This window comes from Carcharodon carcharias, chromosome 9, assembly GCF_017639515.1.
Source record: "Carcharodon carcharias isolate sCarCar2 chromosome 9, sCarCar2.pri, whole genome shotgun sequence".
Classification (NCBI taxonomy): Eukaryota; Metazoa; Chordata; class Chondrichthyes; order Lamniformes; family Lamnidae; genus Carcharodon; species Carcharodon carcharias.
Genome location: NC_054475.1, coordinates 133,156,266 through 133,178,021, shown reverse-complemented (window position 1 = coordinate 133,178,021; position 21,756 = coordinate 133,156,266). Strand labels below are relative to the sequence as shown.

General features: G+C 41.2%; 1 protein-coding gene across 3 annotated transcripts in view; it reads right to left on the bottom strand.

Annotated features, from left to right (window-relative positions):
• las1l (LAS1 like ribosome biogenesis factor) overlaps window positions 1-21,756 on the bottom strand; it is a 100,222-nt gene that overhangs the window by 41,474 nt on the left and 36,992 nt on the right. For all 3 annotated transcript variants that reach the window (XM_041196365.1, XM_041196366.1, XM_041196368.1), the window contains 4 exons: window positions 10,612-10,697; window positions 6,695-6,907; window positions 3,601-3,748; window positions 1,144-1,481 (listed from right to left, as the gene is read on the bottom strand). In XM_041196365.1, coding sequence (XP_041052299.1) covers window positions 1,144-1,481; window positions 3,601-3,748; window positions 6,695-6,907; window positions 10,612-10,697 — 785 coding nt within the window. The remainder of the gene's footprint in view (window positions 1-1,143; window positions 1,482-3,600; window positions 3,749-6,694; window positions 6,908-10,611; window positions 10,698-21,756) is intronic.

The window sequence follows — 21,756 nt, the reverse complement described above, 5'->3', positions numbered from 1 at the left end:
CCTAAGGATATTAATCATAGTTCAGTACAGTTCCATAGATACTTCTAGTGTGGTCATCTTTCATGTGCAAAAGCAGTCAATATTGGCAGGTCACCTGACCACAAAGAATCTCAGCCAATTCAATCCTGTCCTCACTTGACATATATACAGATTCTTGCACCAGTCAGTAGTAGGCAGTCAGAAACAGAAGCCCTGGCTGATTTTTCTCCTAATCCAAAGGTGCTGTGATCAGTTGGACTAGTACAGTGCCAGACAGCTGCCCTGTCTGAAATAGAGCAAATTCAGCTCTATTCAGAAAGCAAACCAAAGGCCTTCTAGTAATAATGAATTAATACTATACTGAGCAGCGTTTGGGGAAGCCTAATTAACATTTTAAGTGATGTAACTACTGATGTACTTTTTCCCTTTGACAACAAACTTGGATTGTCTGCCTGCTCCCAGTAAAAAAAATTTAACATAATTAATATTCGATGTCTAATGACAAACTGTTTTGCCATACACTTAACGATCAGCCTTGCAAGAAGGGCTAGCTAGTACTCCTGACTTCATTTTAAAAGTAGTGTTAAAACGGAGTAATTTGCAATAACAAAAGTGATAGTGACAAACTGCATTCATTTTCTGTCACTAAAATGACAACTAGGATTAGGATGAAATGAATCTGCTTCTTCTACATAGACTTGGGATTTAAGTTTTAAATACAGCAATTATATCAGTGGGCCATTAGTTGGTGAAATTATTAGACTGGGAACAAATAGGAGCATACTGACATCATCAGTTTAATTTCCTCTGGAAACACTCAAATGTTTACATAAAGGTCCTTTCTGACTTAGCTTATTGTGGTCATTAATTTGTTTATTTAAACTAAATAAGTTCAGTAATCATTTTATGTAAAATGAGACTGGGACATCTCAACCTCAAGAGGCCACAGATGCGAGAACTATAAAAATAGCACAATTGCCCTTGAGGTTGGTGCAAAGTGCATTTTAGTCAGTATTTTCCACACTATATGCATCAAAAACTCCCTGGTTGAAGTCACTAAGTACCTAAATTCCATTCACTTAATAAGCACAAAATCTACAGAAGTATAACCATTTGAAGAATCAACATAAAATTAAATAAAAGTGTTTCAAAGTACTAGCATACCTGTGCATATCTGCCAATCAGATCCTTCCAGTGCTTGAATCTTCTCAGTTAACATCTCAAGATTGACTGTTTGTACCTGTTCCTCTCCAGAGGTGGGGGCCATCACTGATTCAGTGTCCTTTCTAAACTCAGTATGCACCTTACCAGTTAACTGTTTTGGAGACTCAATTCCACTCTTCATTTGGAGGTTTTCCACAGTATACACTGGTAGTTGGCCATGGCCAACTGGAAAGTCAGAAACACTGAAAGATCCAGGTTCCTGAATGTAGATAGAACACAGCTGGAGCAGTTTCTGTTGTGTCGCAATGGGTAATGGAGAGACCATATCAGTTAAAATCCTGAAATTGTACAGGAAGAGTCAGTTTTATTTTGGTTGCTTCTGTATTAGGGTTATAGACTATATACAAAGTTTTAAGCTTACATAACTAAAATTGCAACTAGTAGACCTGTGCTGATCCACTATAAAAAGGGTGTCAGTCATTAACAAAACATTGGTAAATTGCTAATAAAGAGTATAAACCTGTGATTAAGAATAGAAACATTAAAATGGCGCAATTAAAGGATTGATTTTTCCATGGGAAAGGCTATTACGATACAAAATGTCACAAAGCCAAACTGGTTTTCAATTTAAACTTGCTATCTAGATTCAGAATATCTTTGAAGTGGAACACTGCATTAATAATTTTTACATCTAATGTTACAGAGAAATTTTACAGCACAGAAGGGCTATTTAACACATTGTGCCTGATTGGTTCCTCTAAAATAAGCTACATCTGGTCCCATTCTACTGCCCTGCTCCATATCATTATAAAGTTTTCTTCTTCAAAAGTTCACCTGGCCTCTGCCTTTATTCTTTTGATGTAAAATTTTGATCCTCTGGTTGCTGACTCACCTGATCAAGGAATGTTTTTCCTCATTTATTTCATGAAAGTCCTCAATTTTGAGCATCTCTATCAGATCTCTTAATCTCCTTTGTTCTAATGAAAAGAGCCCCAGATACTCTAATCTTTCCTCCCCACTAAAGCCCCTCATCCCTTAAAATCATTTCAATGGATCTCCTCTGCACCCTCACCATGGCCTTGACATCCCTCCTAAAGTAAGGCACCCTGAACTGGATGCACTATTCAAACCTCAGGCTAACTACTGATTTATATAATTTCAACAGCTCTTTGCTTTTATATTCTATAACCCTTATTAGAAGTTAAAAATCCTGCATTTAAAATGAACAGCTTCACCAACTTCTTTCACTTTTAAGATATGGATATCAATTTCCTATGCACCCACCCCACGCACAAAGCCTCTGCTCTTGCTTCCTTTTTAAGCTTTACCATTTACCACGTTTCCTGTATTTTCCTTTCCAAAATTCCTCAAGATTAAATTTCATCTGGCATTTATCTATTCAATCTACTAACCCACACACTTAAAACTGCTTACAGTCTTCCTCACAGCTAACCAGATTCCCAATCATTCATACAAAAGTCAATATATTTATATAAATACACATACATAGAAAAGCAATGGTCAAGTGGATCTCTGAGATGCATTGTTTTCATTTGTCCAGATAAAATCATCCATTGAACAGTAGAGGTTTCAGTCCATGAAGTAATTACTATTCATGCTCCTTTTCATACCACGTGCCTTAATTTTACCAAAAGCTAATGGAGGTAGTTTAGTAAACACCTTTTCAAAATTCAGCATCTTCTGCATTTCTTTTATCAGTGTAGTCCTTTTTCTTTAAAGCACTTTTTAGGTTGTCAGATAGTATTTTCATTTTACAAATCCTTGCTGATATATTTAAGTAAAACATGCCTTTCTAAGTGAGTACTATTTCAATATATTAAGGTCTTCAGAAACTAACCCAGTGATGTTAGGCTGATCAGATTATAGATACATAGTTCTTCAATTTCTACATTTTTGAACAGAGGTGTTAAATTGATAATCCTTCAATCTTCAACCATTATTTCCACATGCATATTTGAAAGATTTTAGTTACATCTTTTGCTAATTCTTCTCAGGCTCCCTCAGTGTTTTAAAAAGCTCCAATCAGGGATGAGTATCTTTTCCACTTGAGAGCCATCAATTTTTTCTGTACTATTTCCTTGTCAGTTGTCAACCTACCTTACTGCTCCAATTCCTTCTCTTGCACCCTTTTATGTCCAAGTATTCGTAAGGCTTTTTTCCCCCTCATCCATGACTTTTCTTTTGCCACCCATTACTTTTTAAGAATTTGTAAAATCCTTTATAAGCTCCATTCAACTTACCTTCCAGTCTGTCACCTTACCCCTCTAAGCTTCATGTCCCTTCTACATTCATGGCAATTTTCTTTTGTATTATTAGTGCTGGATTTGTCAAATGTCTCGTTTCAGTTTAAACTTGTCTATCAATCCAAGGAACTCAGTGATGCATCACCATTACTTCTTATAGAGAAAAAAGGAACCAAGAGCGATTTATACTGACTGTTGAAGAAGATGAGGTGTAGCCTGGCATGGCGCTGCAAGGCAGGCTTCTAGAAGATCCTGCCAGTCCAGGGGACAGTGAAATAAGAACAACTGCCACATGCTCCTTTTTATTTTCTGGCTTCGCGGTAGACCTTTCAATCTTTTTCCTACACAGAAAAAGCACAACACAATATAAAGTGATGATAGTCAAATCCTTAAATTGCTTTTAAAAGGAAATCATAAATGAAGTAGCTGGAAAGTTATCTTCTATGACTGATCATTCTCATATCTGGTTAGATAAGTTGTGCACGCCAGAAATTCCACAGAAGCAAAGCTTATAGCCTTTGGGACCTTTTCTACATTAAAGCCAAGATACAAGTGCAATTCATCGCTGTCATTAACAAACTTAATACGTTATATTTGCAAAATATTTTTAAAAACTGGAAAGAAAGCATTACTAGTGAGACTTTTCAATATATTTAGACAACACTTAGGATGCCTAGCAGTTTTTTTAAAACAAGTTCCTGGTGCATTGACTTTCCATTCAGAATTCACACTACCAAATATATTGCAAACAATAGCAAAATACTGTGGATGCTGGAGATCGGAAATCAAAACAAAGTGCTGGAAAAACTCAACTCATGTGCGGGGAGAGAAACAGAGTTAACGTTTCGAGCCCAATATGACTTCTTTGGAACCTGGAGTTCCAAAGAGGAGTCATATTAGTCTCGGGTTCTCTCTCCACAGATGCTGCGAGACCTGCTGAGTTTTTCCAGCACTTTGTTTTGATTCCAAACAATTGAATGTTCTCTTAAAAGTTCAGCATTTTAGTATCTTTACTTACTGATCCTTTTAGCTTACTCTTTATACCATTTTCCAATTCTTAAGGCTCCTTGAGTGACAAGTGGCCTAACTGAAGCCTCAATCTTACAGCATTATTGTTTGGAGTACTAGAAGGCCCTGGGATTTTTAGATTGTGGGCAAGATAATTTAAGTTTCCAATTTATGGAGCATGATGTTTAATAAATCCTGACATTAGAGGATAAAGCAACTGAGATATTACTCTAACTGTAACTAAAGTCACATATATTACATATGTTACATCTGGGGAGACGATGGCATAGCGGCAATGTCACTGGACTAGTAATCCAGAGGCCCAGGCTAATACTCTGGTCATAGATGCTCAAATCCCACCATGGTAGCTGGTGGAATTTGAGTTCAATTAATAAATCTGGAATTGAAAGCTAGCCTTAGTAATGCTGACCTTGAAGCTATCATAGATTGTCCTAGAAATCCATTTGGTTCACTAATGTCCTTTAGGGAAGGAAAACTGTTGTCCTTATCCAATCTGGCCTGCATGTGACTCCAGACCCACAGAAATATGGCTGACTCTCAACTGCCCTCTGAAATGACCTAGCAAGCCACTCAGTTCAAGGACAATTAGGGATGGGCAACAAATGCTGACCTCGTCAGCAGTTATAATCTTGGGAAACCCAAAAAAAAATAAAACCCCTCTGCTATTAAGCTTTATGCGAAATATAGACTTCTGAAATGACATTTTCCCAGAAAAAGTTGAATGCATTATTTACCTACTTTCCTTCCATTACCTAGGTCCTACTGTCCATATCATAAAATTGCAGACATGAATTATAATTCCTGACATCAATCAGCAGCAAATCAATACCTAAAGTTTTGAGCCAATAACTGATACAGCTGCATCACAAACTCAACTGAGTCAACTTCTGCTTTGTTCCTCCTCCCCATAATGCCACTAACACACTGAAGTGACATTTCCACAGGCACAGCAAAAAGCTTTGATACTTCACCTAAGTAGCTATTATTCACGATTGCGCCCATTAAGTATCGACAGCTATTTGCTTACAGAGGGCATCACCAGACTAGGCAAATTCTGTTTCTATCTCATTATACAATGTTACAACTGGGATGGGAGGAGTGCACGGATTATTAAGCCCCACTACTCTGCAGGTCGTACTATTAACTTAAATGTTTAATTTTCTCATCAAAATGGCCAATAGTGTACCTATACCTCTAGTACCCAGAAGAGAGACTCTGACCGGGCTTCTTTCAAAAAAATTAGAATGATTAATTTCTTTCAAAACAAAACTTCTGTTAACAAGCTGCAAGTACTGGTTAACACACTGCAATCAGGAAGTATAACTATCTATCTCTTCCTAAAGAATTCCCCCTGCACACAGGCACATACACAGGCAAAGGACAAAGGGATAGAGTCTCTCTGCAGAGATGGGCTTTGGAGGACGAGCATTATAAAATAAACAGTAAAATCCACAGGGTCTCGACGCTGTCGACCTGGAGTTCTCTTGGTGTGAAGACAGGCTGCTAGTCCTGGTGGATGCCTAGAAGTTCTCACCAACTCTCAGCTTTGCAAGTCCAAATGCAGACTAGTTACACTTAAATAAGGGCTCTCTGGCTACAGGTCGATAGCGACACACAATTTTAGGCAGGGTAGAGAGAGGGAGCCAGTCAAGGTAGCCTTCTGTCCTCAGCTTGTTCTTCAACAAGACTGCCTTCCAAACAAGCAGGTTCACAACCAAGTTTTTTTTCCTTCTCTCTCAAGTGACCTTTTTTGTCTCCCAGCTTTTCATTAAGTGCTTTGCAGTTCAACACAAACAAACAACTCCTTCTCAAGTACCACAGAGGTCAGGTAATTTCTTGGAAGAGGCCTGCTTGTCTACAGTTCCAAAGTGAACTTATGACCTTTTTAAAAAAAATCCCAGGTTAGCATCCACACATCCAGATCATGCCAAATTCATCCATTTTGTAAAAGAAACCTTCAGTCTTCAGAGGTATGATTCTAAGAACAACTATTTCCCAACTGGCATCACTGAACAGCAAATTTGGCCCATTTTCCCTTCTTTAGCCAGGGAACAACGGGGACAATTGTAACAGGCCATCTTACTATCACTACACTGAAGATCTGGTAGCTCAACAGACTGGGAATCAACCCTGGGTCTTTTGGTGTATATTGCTCGATTACGTATTACCCGCTTGAGCAATTGTTTGGGTGGGTGAGGGGGATCAGAAGGGAAAGAAAGGAACTACATGTTCTATTGCAAGATAAATTAATAAAATACCTGCTTTTACATTGGCTGCTAGTATCTCTGTGATCCAGCCCGTAACATACTGTATCCTCAAGCCTGAGGTGTCACAGCAATGCTTCAACTCAGTAAACAGCTTTTCTAGCAGCACTGGTGTGAAATATCGAGAGTGGAGGCACTTTAAAAGAGGCTGCCAGAAACGACAGAACGTTCGAGGAATTCCAGGATTTGACAAATCTACAAATTCACCTTCAACAAAAAAAAATTAAGTTTAGAGTAATGCTGAAGCCAAGTCAAAGATGCAATATTTAGATAATAGATATATGAAGTAGGAAGCACACCTTAGTTCTACACTTTTCTCCTGCTCTACCTTCAAACACTAATCTAAATAAATTTAGGTGAATTTTTTTCAAAACCATGTCATGGAATATTCTTGCAAAACATGAAGAACAGTAAACAAATGATTTTTAGAAATCATCTGTGCACTTAGGCATAACTCACTTCAAGACTTGGAAAATTTGAGTGGCAAAAGGTTCACAAGTCTAAATAATTTACACTGAAGTCATTTCACAGCCAAGTCACTGTACATCTAATAAAAAAAATGCAAAAAAAAGACCGACTCTCCACTATTGCATTGCCAACTATTAAAGTTGAATTTTTACCTGAAGATTCTGACCCTTGCTGGGCCTGCCACCCTACAGTACCAAACTAAATGGCCATTCTTCATAATCTGGGTAGCAGGCTAATTGTGGAGTGCATCAAGCTGAGCTCCACCCTACCTTCAATGAACAAGCACACACACATTAGAAAAAATTAGGCAACAATCAGGACCAGAAAATCTGGTTGGCTTTCTTCTCAAACTCCGGACAGTGCTAATTACCACCCCAGATGAGATCAAACAACAACAAACACAGACTGGGATCTTCTAATCAGCATGGGCTAAAACAACATAGTATAGTATCTCGACCACCGAACCACTGGGGGCCAGCCACTAACTGATTATAGAGTCATAATAACATAGATCATTCAGTTGATTAAGTCAGTGCCAGCTCTCTGTAGAAAAATCCAATCAGCTTCATTCCCTGCTCTATCCCATAGACCTATGATTATTTTCCTCAAGTGCCCATCCAATTTCCTTTTGAAATCATTTATTGTCTCCGATTTCACCACCCTCATAGGCAGAGTTTTCCAGGTCCCTACCATGGTGTACAATTTTTTTTCTTCAGATCCCTCCTGCATCTCGGTCAAAACCTTAAAATCAGTGTTCCCTAGTCCTTGTACATCAGTTAATATGACAAAGAAAAGCTGTTCCTAATCTTACACACCTCTGTCAAATCTCTCCTCAATCTCCTTTACTCAAAGGAACTTCTCCAACCTAAGCTTGCAGCTAAAACCCCTCATCCCCAGAGCCATTCTGGTAAATTTGCTCTACCCTGTCTCAAGGACCCTCATATTCCTCATAAAGGGTGATGATCAGAACTGGATGCAACACTCGAATGGTCTAGCCAGAGCATTGTAAAGGTTCAGAATAACCTCCCTGCTCTTGTATTCAATACTTCAACTTACGAAGCCCAAGTTCTCATATGCTTTGCCAACTGCTGCCTTGATATGTCCTGCCACCTTCAAGGAACCCCTCCATCTCTGCACACTCTTTGGAAACGTTCCTTAAGTCCATATTGCCTCTCCCTATCCATTCTGTTAAAATATGTGGCACTCCACACTTCTCCATTATATTCCATTTGCCACTTGTCTATTTATTCTACTAGCCTATGTCCTGTTACAGTTATAAAAGCAAAATACTACAGGTGTTGAAAATCTGAAACAAAAATGGAAGATGCTAGAAAAACTCAGGTCTGACAGCATCTGAGGAGAGAGAAAAACAAAGTTAACATTTTGAGTCCATATGACATTTCATAACATTTTCACTTCTCTTCAGCTCTGCAGAAGGATCATACAGACTCAAAACATTAATTTTGTTTTTCTCTCTCCAAGAAGCTGTCAGACCTGAGTTTTTGCAGCATTTTCTGTCATTGTTCCTGTTAGTTGATAGGTATCATCTTGTCAACCACACCTCCAAGCTTCGTATCATAAGCAAATTTTGAAATTTTTTTCTGTATTCTAATATCAGAGTCATTGACACACGTCAAAAAAAGTAATGGACCTATCACTGACCCTTGGGGAACATCATTGTCTACTAACCTCCAGTCTGAAAAACAACTATTGTGGACCACTCATGGTTTTTTGTCCATAAACCATTTTTTAAAAATCAAACTGACACTGACCCTCTTACTCTACAAGCCTCAATTTTGTTAAATAGCTTTTTATGTAGTGCTTTGTCAAATGCTTCCTTAAAATCTATCCAGTGTCCAATGCAATCCCTTGATCAACCTTCTGCTATGTTACAAAAAATTCAATTAGGTTAATCAAGCACTATCTGCCTTTTATAAATCAGTACTGGCTCTCCTTAATTAACTCACAAAAGTGCCTGTGCTGTTTTTTTTCTCTGATTGTTTCTAAAACCTTACCCCACCAATGATGTTAAACTGGCTGGCTGTGATTACTTGGAATGCCCTCTCACTTTTTCTCTAATAAGGGTGTCACCTTTGCCAAACTTTTGACACCTCCTCAGTATCTAGGGAAGATTGGAAAATTATGGAAAGGCCTTCTGCTATCTCCACTCCCACTTCTGAGGAAACTGGGATGCAAGCCATCCAGGCCAGGCAACTTAAGACACTAAGTATAGCCAGTCTTTATCTTCTACACTTCTTGTCAGCCAGTATTTTTCAGCATTCCCTTCTTTAGTAAACACACATACAAAATACTCATCAAGTATGCTAGCCTTGCACTTCGCCCAAGAATATTACCCAGTTTGTCACTAACAGGCCCCACCCCTACCTCTTACTATTTACATGCCAGATGATGATTTTTGGGTTCCCTTTATGTTACTGCCATTTAATTTTCACTCTTTCCTTCAGTCTTGCTCTTCATTTCCCCTGTCAAATTATTGTATTTGGTTTGGTTCTCACTTGAAGAATACACCTCTCACATCCTCTTTTTGTTTTGTTTCATCACATTCTCTATCTCCCATGTCATCCAAGGAGTCTTAGCTTTGGTCTCCTACATTTCATGCTTTTGGAATGTATCCAACCATCCAACCTCTACCTGAAACATCACCCCCTTAAAAATCACCCGTTGTTCCGTTACAGTTTTCTCCTGTCAGTATTTGGCTCATTTTTTAGTCTGGATAGATCCCCCTCATCCCATTGAAGTCGGTCCTCTTCCAATTTCGAAGTTCTGGTTTAGATCATTCCTTGCTCTTTATTTCTAATCTATGAAAAACTTATCAAGCAATCATCACACTTACCCAAAGTGTTTCCATACAGGCACTTGGCCCGCTTCATTGCCCAACACCAAGATACAGCAATATCTCCTTCCTAACTGGAACAAGGACATACTGACATTTCAGAAATTCTTACCCACCCTTTTCCTTTACTCTAGCATTATTCCAATCGACATTTGGGTAATTACAAGTTCCCCAGTATCGGGAATATATATTCTTGCACATCGCTGACTTCCCTGTAGATTTTCTCCTTTATCTGGCACTCTCACTATTTGGAGGCCTGTAGAATACCCCCAGTGCCACGGTTATACTTTTCTTGCTTAACTCTATCCAAATAGATTCTAGCCTTGCCGCAACCGCTCCCCCCCCCACCCCCCCACATCCTTCCAAGCCTTTCTGAACACTTTGTATCCCTAAGTATCAAGTGCCCGATCCTCACTATTTTTAAGCCACACTTCCGTCATTGACACTACAAAATATTCCTAAATGGCTATTAGCATTTGAAGCTCACCAATTATCACTTTCTGATACAATGAACATTGATTTTCCTTTTAACACAATTGTGTGCCCAGATTTCTCTCAGTAGGGCCTGCAATTGAATCTGTTGTGTTACCTGGACACTCAATATTTAAAAATTTCAGCTGCTCTTCTGTAGGAATAAGGAACCCGTCATCCAGGAGAGCATCCGCCACCAACTCTCTGTAAATTTTCAAGAGAACCATGTTACAATATAAATTTCCATTCAGTCAAACTCCTATTCAGAGCAAAAATGCAATTTCCATAAACAAACCTTGCCCCTTATGAACTGAAACAGGTGACATGGGATAGTGTGTTACAAGCCAATAATTACCTTGCTCTGCACACTGGAGACTATTTGGGTTTCCCACCCTATTTTCCTTTCTGCTCCAAAAGGCAGAACACCACAGTCAGACTATTTCATTCTGACTAAAACTAAGAATACAATTTATTTCTAGGCATATCATTTACACAGATATAGAAACAGTTTTTTTCCAGCATAATACCCAACTTATATACCATTTACATTTTTCTAAAATAATCAGAATCCAAAAATCATTGTAGCTTGCTCTTAAATATTTTAAGAGTCTCTCTTGCATCACTTTGTTACAAGGATCTTCACAGGATCACTGCCTGGCAGTCAAAGCAAAGGTATCGGAGATGGTTAGGATCCCCATAACAACTGATAAATTTTAAATAAAAGGAATCCCCATGACATCACAAAGAAAACTGATGCATAGGATTTCACTTTTAACAAGTTTTATTGTAACAAACCAACTAAAACCAACAAAAATTAAATTAATTAACATGTAAAGAATATTTCAAATAAAAGGGCACATTTCACTTTACATAGCCAATACAAAGTCATGCCTCACGTAAGTAAAAACACTTGCATTACTTCCCAAACAAATGTGGCAGCACGTGCAATCCGTGTTTCTAACTCAACCTCTTATGTAGGGTCTCTCATTTCCCACTCAGTCGTTTCAGTCACATGATAGAATCACATTTATTAGCAGCTGTATTCTATTTGAAGTCCCCAGACATTGTTACCACCACCAAGGCGCACATCTGCAAACCTTCACACACTCAGATCACAACAGTCCTGACGGCAGAGAATCCCTTCTGATCCTTTTAAACGGTATGGTTGGCTCTGGCAACAAAGAGCAGCAAAGCGTCTTGTCCAATTCACAGTCCCCTGCTCTTCCTGTCTTCAGTTCTCTGTCCTTTCTGACAGTAAAACACATGCAGTAGCACAGTCTCTGCTATATTCTCAGAGCCTGCTTCAACACCAGGATCTGTTCTAAGCTGCCAAACAGAAAACTGATCCATTCACGGAGAGCCCCTCTTGTTTCCACTCATACCAATTCTGTGTTCCAAACAGCCTGCCACCATACAGGTTAGAACCCCACCACTGCAACTACCATTCAATTGACCCTTTTGTTTCTTAGCTTTTTATCCCCACGGCAACCTCAGATTACACTGGCGTTTCCTGGAATGAAGCAGATGTCAAAACCAGGAAACCAATTATCCGTCTTTCACTCTGATATCAAAGGGGACATTATACAAAAAGGAAATACAGGCTTTTCCCAAAGTACATGGGTCATCACAAGATGCAAGGAAATTAAGCATATTGGGCTATAATTTCCAGTGAGTTGGCAATTGAGGCGGATTGCCACTCCGCTCAAAATTACTTACTTGGAAACCCAGGTGATCCTTTCTCGCCTGACCTTCTGACTCAGGTGGGGGCGGGGGGAGGTCTGTCAGTACAATAGTCACCCAAAGCTACAAGTGGTTTTAAATCTAACTTTTTCTGGATATGTGTCGCTGTAACAGTCAGAGCCATCCAAAGTTTGTGATTTAAACCACATTTTCAAATGGTTCCCAGTGCAAGGCAATTGCCCAAAGAAAGTTTGAACTTCCTGGGCAATTGCCATGCAATCCTTATCTGGAAAATTCGAGGGGGTGCCCATTACATCTTTGGGGTACACCCCCGGATACATTGTTTTGGAGGTCGGAAGCTACAGCCCATTAATTATACTGCCACAGATGGGTGGAATGTAAAAGTATGTCCCTTGACAGAATTTAACTTGTTTGCTCTATTTTCTCTCCTAACTAGAAACTTTAAAAAGTAATGCATTCAAGATAATTTTGGAAGAAGTTCATTTTATTAATGTTGCTGACTACATCATTCAAGAAAACCAGGCAGGCTAGGTGGCTACCACAGGAAGATGCAGATCTCTCTAAACCGCTTAGCATACTGTTCATATGATCAAGACAAATTATTTCTTCGTTAACAAAAAAAATACAATTACCTAAAACCTATCTTAAAATTATGTTCTGATTAAGGGTCATAAGATCAAAGGCGCTCTCACCGCACAGTGAAGAATTGAGAAACAAGAGGAATACAGAAGGTTCAAAGGGGAGGTAAAAAAGCATATTAGAGAAGTGAAGAGGGATTATGGGAAAAGACTGGCATCCAACATAAAGGGGATTCCCAAAGTCTTCCATAGTCATATAAATAGTAGAAGGGTGGCAAAAGGAGGAGTAGGGCCAATTAGGGATCTAAAAGGGAATTTATACATGGACGAAGGGGCCATTGTTGAGGTATTAAATATTCTGCATCCGCCTTTAGCAAGGAGGTAGATGCTATCCAGGCCATGGTGACAGGCGAGGAAATTCTGTCACTAGAAGGGTTCAAAATTGATAAGGAGGAAGTGTTGAATAGACTGTCAGTACTTAAAGTTGACAAGAACGGGACCAGATGATATATATCCCAAGGATATTGAAGGAGGTGAGAGTAGAAAATGCAGGGGCACTGGCCATAATTTTTCAGTCTTCTTTAAAATCAGGCGAGGTGCCAGAGGACCGGAGAGTTACAAACATTATACCCTAGTTCAAAAAAGGTTGCAGGGATGAGCCCAGCAATTACAGACCAGTCAGTTTAACTTCAGTGCTGGGCAGGATTCTAGAAACAATTATTCGGGATAGAATTAGTAGTCACATGGAAAAACATGGGTTGATGCGGAAGAGCCAGCATGGATTTCTAAAGTGAAAATCATGTTTAACTAACTTGGAGTTTTTTGAAGAGTTAACAGAAAAGTTCGATGAGGGTAATGCTGTTGATGTAGTATACATGGACTTTCAAAAAGCATTTGATACAGTGCCACACAACTTGAGAGAAAAGTTATTGCACATGAAATAAAAGGAACAGCAGCAATGTGGATACAAAATTGACTGAAAAATAGGAAAGAGAAGCTAATGGTCAATGGATATTTTTTGGGCTGGAGGAAGGTTTGCAGTTGAGTTGCCCAGGGGTCGGTATTGGGACCCTTGCTTTTCCTAATATATATTAATGATCTAGATCTTGGAATGCAGGCAACAATTTCAAAGTTTGCGGATGATATGAAGTTTGGGAGTGTTGTAAACTGTGAGGAGGAGAGTATGGAACTTCAAAAAGACATTGACAAGTTGTTGGAATGGGTAGATAGGTGGCAGATGAAGTTAAATGTGGAGAAGTGTCAGGTGATGCATTTTGGTAGGAAGAACATGGACAGACAATATAAAATAAGGGGTACAATTCTTAAGGGGGTGCAGGAACAGCATGACCTGGGTGTATATGTGCGTAGATCATTAAAGGTGGCAGTACAAGTGGAGAGAGCAGCTGATAAAGCATATAGTATCCTGGGCTTTATTAAAAAGGAGAATAGAGTACAAAAGCAAGGAGGTTATGCTGAATTTATATAAGACACTCATTGGACCTCAGCTGGAGTACTATGTACAGTTCTGGGTGCCACATTATAGGAAGGATGTGAATACATTGGAGAAAGTGCAGGAGAGGTTTACAAGAATGATTCCAGGGATGAGAAATTTCAGTTACAAAAATAGATTGGAAAGATTGGGACTGTTCTCCTTGGAGAGAAGGCAGCTAAAAGGAGATTTGACAGAGATGTTCAAAATCTGGGGTTGGACAGAGTAGATAGGGAAAAGCTGTTCCCACTCGCAAAGGGATCAAGAACGAGAGGGCATAGGTTTGAAGTGATGTGCAAAAGCAGCACACGTGGCGTAAGAAAAAGCTTTTTCCATACGAGTGGCTCCGGACTGGAGTGCACTGCCTGGAAGTGTGGTGGAGGCAGGTTCAATCAAGGCATTCACGAGGGTATTAAATGATTATTTGAATAAAAAATGTGCAGAGGCACAGGGAAAAGGCAGGGCAATGGCACAAGGTCATAATGCTCATTTGGAGAGTTGGTGCAGACATGATGGGCCAAATGGCCTCCTTCTGTGCCGTTAAAATTATGAGATTCTGAGATGTTAAATAGAGACCCTGCCTGTCCTCTCAGGTGGATGTAAAAGATCAAAGAGCAGGGAAAGTTATTCCTGATGTCCTGGTCAATATTTATCCCTCAATCAACATCACAAAGAGGTCTTGCGGCACAGTGGATAGTGTCCCTTCCTCTGAGCCAGAAGCTCCAGGTTTAAATCCCACTCCAGAACTTGATGGCCACGGAAGGTGTGTCCATAACGTGGTCATGCAAGTTGATTATCAACCTGTAAATCCTTCCAATATGCTTGTGGCAGGCAGCAAAGGTCAGCTGTGCTCAGTGCAGTGTGGTGCCCCTCAAGCAATACATTGCTGTTTATGGGAGTTTTCTGTGCTCAAACTGTGCTGCATTTCCTATACTAAAGTGACATTTCAAAGTGCTGCATTAGCTGTAAAGCACTTTGAGACATCTGGCAATTGTGAAAGGCTCTATATAAATGCATGTCTTTCATCCTTTTCTTATGGAATTAGTTAGAGAAAATGATTGCAATTTTCCAACTTAACAGCCAGGATTACATAATTATTTCCCTTACTACATAAACAGGCACCTAACAAGCCCCATCTATTTTAGTAAATCTATATATGTTTCTGTTATTTTTGTGCAGAATGTCATGCATGTGCTATCAAACTGGGATTCCCCAAGGTAACTTTAAGAGTTGTTTTACTAAAAGCTCACATGTAAAAGGGATCACTAAGTTAAAGGAAATTTACACCGGCAGAGGAGGATGCAAATTTAACAAAGAAAATCTTTTTATATATGTATACCAGAAAGAGACGGGGTAGGATTACAGAGACTCCCTAACCTACACATCATTAATGAAATTCAAGATTCCGGTTATTGAAAGGTTCAGTGGTTTCAACTAAGAAACAGAAAAGGAAGTTCTTCACCACCATGATATACACTTCAAAACCAGAGGTTAGCTAAACAGTAGCTTTTAGTTTTTCCATTCCATCATATTCGGCTAAAATACAAACATAATGAAGGGGAATGCCAAAAGTAAACATCTGTAGGTGCACATTAATGTAACAACAATTTTAGTAAATGATGGGCATATGAAAGTTCCCTAATGTATATACCTCAACTGTAGAGAAAGCCCAGCAGTATAATGGATTTTTTATTTCCCTTCCAGTTTGAGGTGTGCCTGGAGAGCATGAGCTGTATGACATTTGGGTTAAGTACTGTGATGGTTACAAGCTTACCACTGGTGGTGGTAGAAACTGGAGATTAACTTTAAGTCGCAGAGGGGAAGCATTTCTTACTTTGCAGGAGATATGGTTTAAAAGTGGTCATTCAAACCATAAAGTTGAATTTTGGGAAAACAAGTATTTTTATTGGCATTCAAGAAAAGTTGACCTAACACTCAGACATCTATGCACTCTTGCATCTAGCAGCTGCTTTTGATTACTGGCTGAGCTAAATGGCCAAGGCAACTGTAAGAGCAAGGTGCACTGAGTAATAGAATAATTAAGTATTTTCCTTATCAAGTTAACAGAGAAAAAAAGTGAAACACTCAATAAATAGCAGGCTCTATGTCAACTAATTAAAGTTTAGCATATGTCCCAGGCACGTATAAAAACCACGTAATTAAAATAAAAACACCACCTTCCCACCACCCCGCCCTACACCCTCATCCTGAAAAAAATCCATTTGGTAGAATGAAGCACATCGGTCAACCACATGGCAAATAGCTGAACAAGGATGTAATTTTCTGTAACTAAATGAATGAAATTGTGTTTTGACATACAAACCAGAAGATTTGAGAAAGCTTCAGAAAAAAAGCATGCAAATAAAATATTTCCAAAATGAATAAAAAGGTTTCATAAGAACGTTAGGAGGAGTAGGCCATTCGGCCCCTCAAGCCTGCTCCACCATTCAATAAGATCATGGCTGATCTGCCCCAGGCCTCAACTCCTCTTTCGTGCCAGCTCCTCATAGCCCTCAACCCCGCCCCGATATTTCAAAAATCTATCTACCTCATATTTAAATGCTTTCAGTGATCGAGCCTCCATAACTCTCTGGGGTAGAGAATTCCAGATATTCAATACCCTCAGAAGAAATTCCTTCGCATCTCAGTTTTAAACGTGTCCCCTTACTCTGTAACTATGTTCCCTAGTTTGAGATTCCCCACTGGTGGAAACATCTTCTCAACATCTATCCTGTCAAGTCCCCTCAGAATCTTGTACGTTTCAATAAGATCACCCTCATTCGTCTAAACTCCAAAGAATAAAGACCATAATAAGTTGGAAGGTTAAAAGTAAATATTGAGTGCAAAGATTAAAAAGTACATCAGTGCTAAATAACAGTAAAGTCTCCAAAAACCAAGAGAAGGGAGAGAGATGGTGGGTGTCAGCCAGAGACCCAAGCGAGTCATGACATATTGTTAGGAAAGCCAGAAAGTGGAATCCTCATGTTATATACGAAGATAATTAAAATTACCATGAATTTGCACACTTACAATGGAGGAGTACCAATTCAAAATGGAGAGCAAGGAGGAGTAGAAAGGGCAGTACTTGAGATTACCTTAGAGCATTACAAAAAGTGAATAAGACAGCAATGGTCAGATATTCAATATTTTATCAATAAGAATATCTACCAAGGAGAACATCTTTCACTTTAGACCAGGACAAAAGTTTTGTCAAGCTGGTTAATGTGTCCAGGGGTACTGAATTCCACAATCTCAGGCAGCATGTTTTACTGATCTACGTGCCAAAGCAGTTTTCAATTGAATTCAAAAGCAGAATTCAATTGAAACATTTTTCTGCTTCAGCTTTCTCTAATGCTAGTCATGGATTATTCATAACGCACACCATGTTCAAACACAAGGATGCTCATAAGTGTACCTGGTACCAGTGCACCTTCAGTCGAAAGTCGATGATAGACTTTATTGTTGTCTCACCGGACCCAAGGCCATATGTTCTGGACAGTCAGGTGAAAAGTGGGGAGCTGTTAACTGGTCACCACTTGGAGAGTTGGATTCGGCGTGTGGGACATGGGCCGGACAGTCACAGGAGGCCCAAACGTGCTGTGAGGGTGGCCTGGGAAAGTCTAGCAGACGTTTCCATGCGAAATGATTTCAACTCGCACCTCCGGAAGAATTTCTCTTGTACCCCCGGTGAGGTCAAGGACAAGAGTGTCCAAATGGACCACTTTCATGACCTCAATCATCGAGGCGGCTGCATAAAGCTGTGGCTTGAAGACGGTCAGTGCCTGGCATGGCGGCAATCCTAGGACCGCTGGTGGACACCAGTGGTGAGGGAGGCTGTCAAACCAAACAAAGAGGCCTTCTGGGCAATGCTTGCAGATAGGTTTCTTGATTAGGTTGAGGGGTACCAGCAGGCCAGGAGGGCTACAATCGCAGCGGTCACTGAAGCAAAAGCTTGGGCTTGGGAAGTGTTTGGAGAGGCCACGGAGATGGACTATCGGACGGCAAAGTTGTTCTGGCAAACCATTCGGCACCTTAGGAGGGGTCAGCGGGACTTTGCCGAAGCTGTTCTCAGCAAGGACGGAGAAACACTGATCACCACGGCAGAGATCACCAAGAGGTGGAAGGAACACTGAGGAGCTCCTCAACCCGATGGACACACCCTCCTTACAGGAGGCAACACCAGAACCCTCCAGTGAGATCAGATCTATCGCTGTTGCTGAGGTTGCTGTGGTGATCAAGGGCAGATCTACAGCAGCAAGGCAGCAGGAATGGAAGACACTCGTCCAAAGATGTTGAAGACGGTGGACACCATTGGGGTATCGTAGTTGTTGCGTGGCAGGCGGGGACAGTACCGCTGGATTGACAAACTGGGGTGGTGATCCCAACCTCTAAGAAAGGGGACAAGAGGGTGCATTCCAGAGGGGTCACAATCCTCAGCCTCCCCAGGGAAGCCTATGTCAGAGCGCTGGAGATGAGAGTTTGTCTGTTAGTCAAACATCAGATTCAGGAGGAACAATGCATATTCCGCCCTGGCCATGGAACGGTGGACCAGCTCTTTGCCCTCTCATGGGTATTTGAAGGTTCATGGGAGTTAGCTAATCCAGTCTACCTCTGTTTTGTCGACCTGGAGAAGGCATCTGACCATGTTCCTTGGGATATTTTGTGGGAAGTGCTGCAGGAACATGAGGTGCCGGTGCTGTTTCTGCGTTCTCAGGTCCCTCCATTCGCGGAGCAAGCATTGTGTCCGCATTCTCGGTGTAAAGTCAAATTGGTTCAAGGTGGGCATTGGGACTCCGCCAAGGGTGCATCTTGCCTCCACTCCTGTTCATGATTTTCAAGTACAGGACATCAAGACGCAGCCAAGGAATGAGGGGTTACATCGCTGCTGTTTGCATATGCTGTGCTTCTTGTCTCATCTGACAGTGATCTCCAGCACGCACTCAAATGTTTATTTGCTGAGTGTGACGTGGCTGGGATGTGGATCAGCACTTCCAAATTGGAGGTCATGATTCTTCCCCCATAAAAGAGTGGGTTCTTTGTCCAGGTGAGGTGGCGGGGGTGGGGGGGAACAACTTTCCTTAGTGGAGGAGTTCAAGTTTGGGATCTTGCTCACAAGTGATGGTAGTGGGGAGCACGACATTGACCAGTGGGTCTGTGTGGCACTATACTGGCCCTTGGTGGTGAAGCGGGAGCTGAGGTTTAGGACAAAGCTCTTGGTTTACTCGTCGATCTACGTCCCCATCCTCCCCTATGGTCATGAACCATGGGTAATGACCGAAAAGATAAGATTGCAGGTACAAGTGGCAGAATTGAGGTTTTTCCGCAGGGTTGCTGGGTGTACTCTCCAGGGCAGGGCGAGGAGTTCAGCAACCCGGGAGAGCCTCGGGGTAGAGTTACTGCTCCTCTGGATCAAGGGGGAAGGGGGCGGGGGGGCAATTGAGGTGGTTTGGGCATCTAATGAGGATGCCCCCGGTAGGCTCCCACTGGAGCTGTACCAGGCATGGCGCACTGGGCAGAGACCTCAAGGCCAACCCAGGACTCGCTGGTGGGATTACATCTCAGCTGGCCTTGGAATGCCAGGAGAAGGTGGAATCTATGGCTGAGGAAAGGGAAGTCAGGTCGGTCCTGCTCAGCTTGCTGCCAACACGACCCTCACCAGGAGAAGTGATGTGAAAATGGATGGATGGATCTTTCTCTCTATTTCGTCATTTAGGGAGCCCCGGCTTTGTTAGTCCTACCTTTCCCCCTCATGGGAATGCATCTCGACTATACCAGAACTCTTTCCTCTTTAAAGGCAGCCCATATTTTAAATACAATTTTGCCTACCAGTTTTTGTTCTAATTTACCTGTGCCCGATCTGTTCTCAGCCCATTGAAATTGGTCCTCCCACAATTAATTACATTTACTCTGAACTGGTCCTTGTCCTTTTCCATCTCTAACCTTATGATACGTATCTACCTTATCATAGTATCATCCTCTAAACTGTTCCCCTAGTGACATGACCACTTATCCCATCTCATTCCCTCAACCCAGATTGAACAATGCTGCCTTCCTTGTTGAACTGGAAAGAGTGATGTAAAGAATCTCCCTGAACACACTTCAGAAACTCTTACCCCTTTACACCATTATTATCCCAGTCAATAATTGAAGCCATAGCAAATCTGAAGTCAATCGGAATCATGGGGTAAAATGCTCCACTGGTTGGAGTCATACCTAGCACAATGGAAGATGGCTGTAGTTGTTGGAGGCAAATCATCTCAGTCCCAGAACAACAGGAGTTGCAGGAGTTCCTCAGGGTAGTGTCCTAAGCCCAGCTGCTTCATCAATGACCTTCCCTCCATCAGGTGGTCAGAAATGGGGATGTTCACTGATGACTGCACAATGTTCAGCACCATTCGTGACTCCACAGATATTGAAGCTGTCCACGTCCACATGCAGCAAAACCCAATCATCACTTAGGTTTGGGCTGATAAGTGGCAAATAACATTCATGTCACACATATGGCAGGCAATAACCTCCAACAAGAGAGAATCTAACCACCTCCCCATGACAGTCATTGGCATTACCATGGCTGAATCCCCCACTATCAACAACCTGGGGGTTACCACTGACCAGAAACTGAACTGGACCAGCCATATAAGTGCCACGGCTACAAGAGCAGGTCAGAGGCTAGGACTTCTGCAGCAAGTAATCTCACCTCCCTACGCCTGTCCATCACCTACAAGGCACAAGTCAGGAATGTGATGGAATACTCACCACTTGCCTGGATGAGTGCACTCCAACACCACTCAAGAAGCTTGACACCATCCAGGACAAAGCAGCCCACTTGACTGGCACCCCATCCACCAATGGCGCACAATGGCACAAGATGCACTGGAACAACTCACCAAAGTTCCTTTGACAGCACCCTCCAAACTCGTAACTTCTACCACCTAGATGGACAAGGGCAGCAGAAGCATGGGAACACTACACCTGCAAGTTCCCCTCCAAGCCACACACCATTCTGACTTGGAACTATAACACCATTCCTTCACTGTCACTGGGTCAAAATCCTGGAACTCCATCCCTAACAGCACTGTGGGTGTACCTGCACCACATGGACTGCAATGGTTCAAGAAGTTGGCTCACCGCCACTTTCTCAACAGCAATTAGGGATGGGCAACAAATGCTGACCTTGCCAGCAATATACACATCTTGTGAAAGAATGAATTTTAAAAACTCTACAGTTTCATTCAGTCTTACTGAGCAATAGCTTTACGGCAGCACGAACACCTCATCTGCAGAACAACACGCTGCAAACTTTGAGGTGACTGTTTTGAACCTGGAAACCTTTGGAACATAATTTCTACTCCAGACAGCGGAATTAAAACAAGACAGACAAAAAGAAAATATGGGCAAGAAGAAAAGCAGAATGGAAGACAAACAGAAGAGAGGGGGATCCAAAATTAGAATGAGAAAGAAATTAAGAGGCAGTTACAGACGGATGAAAAAAAAA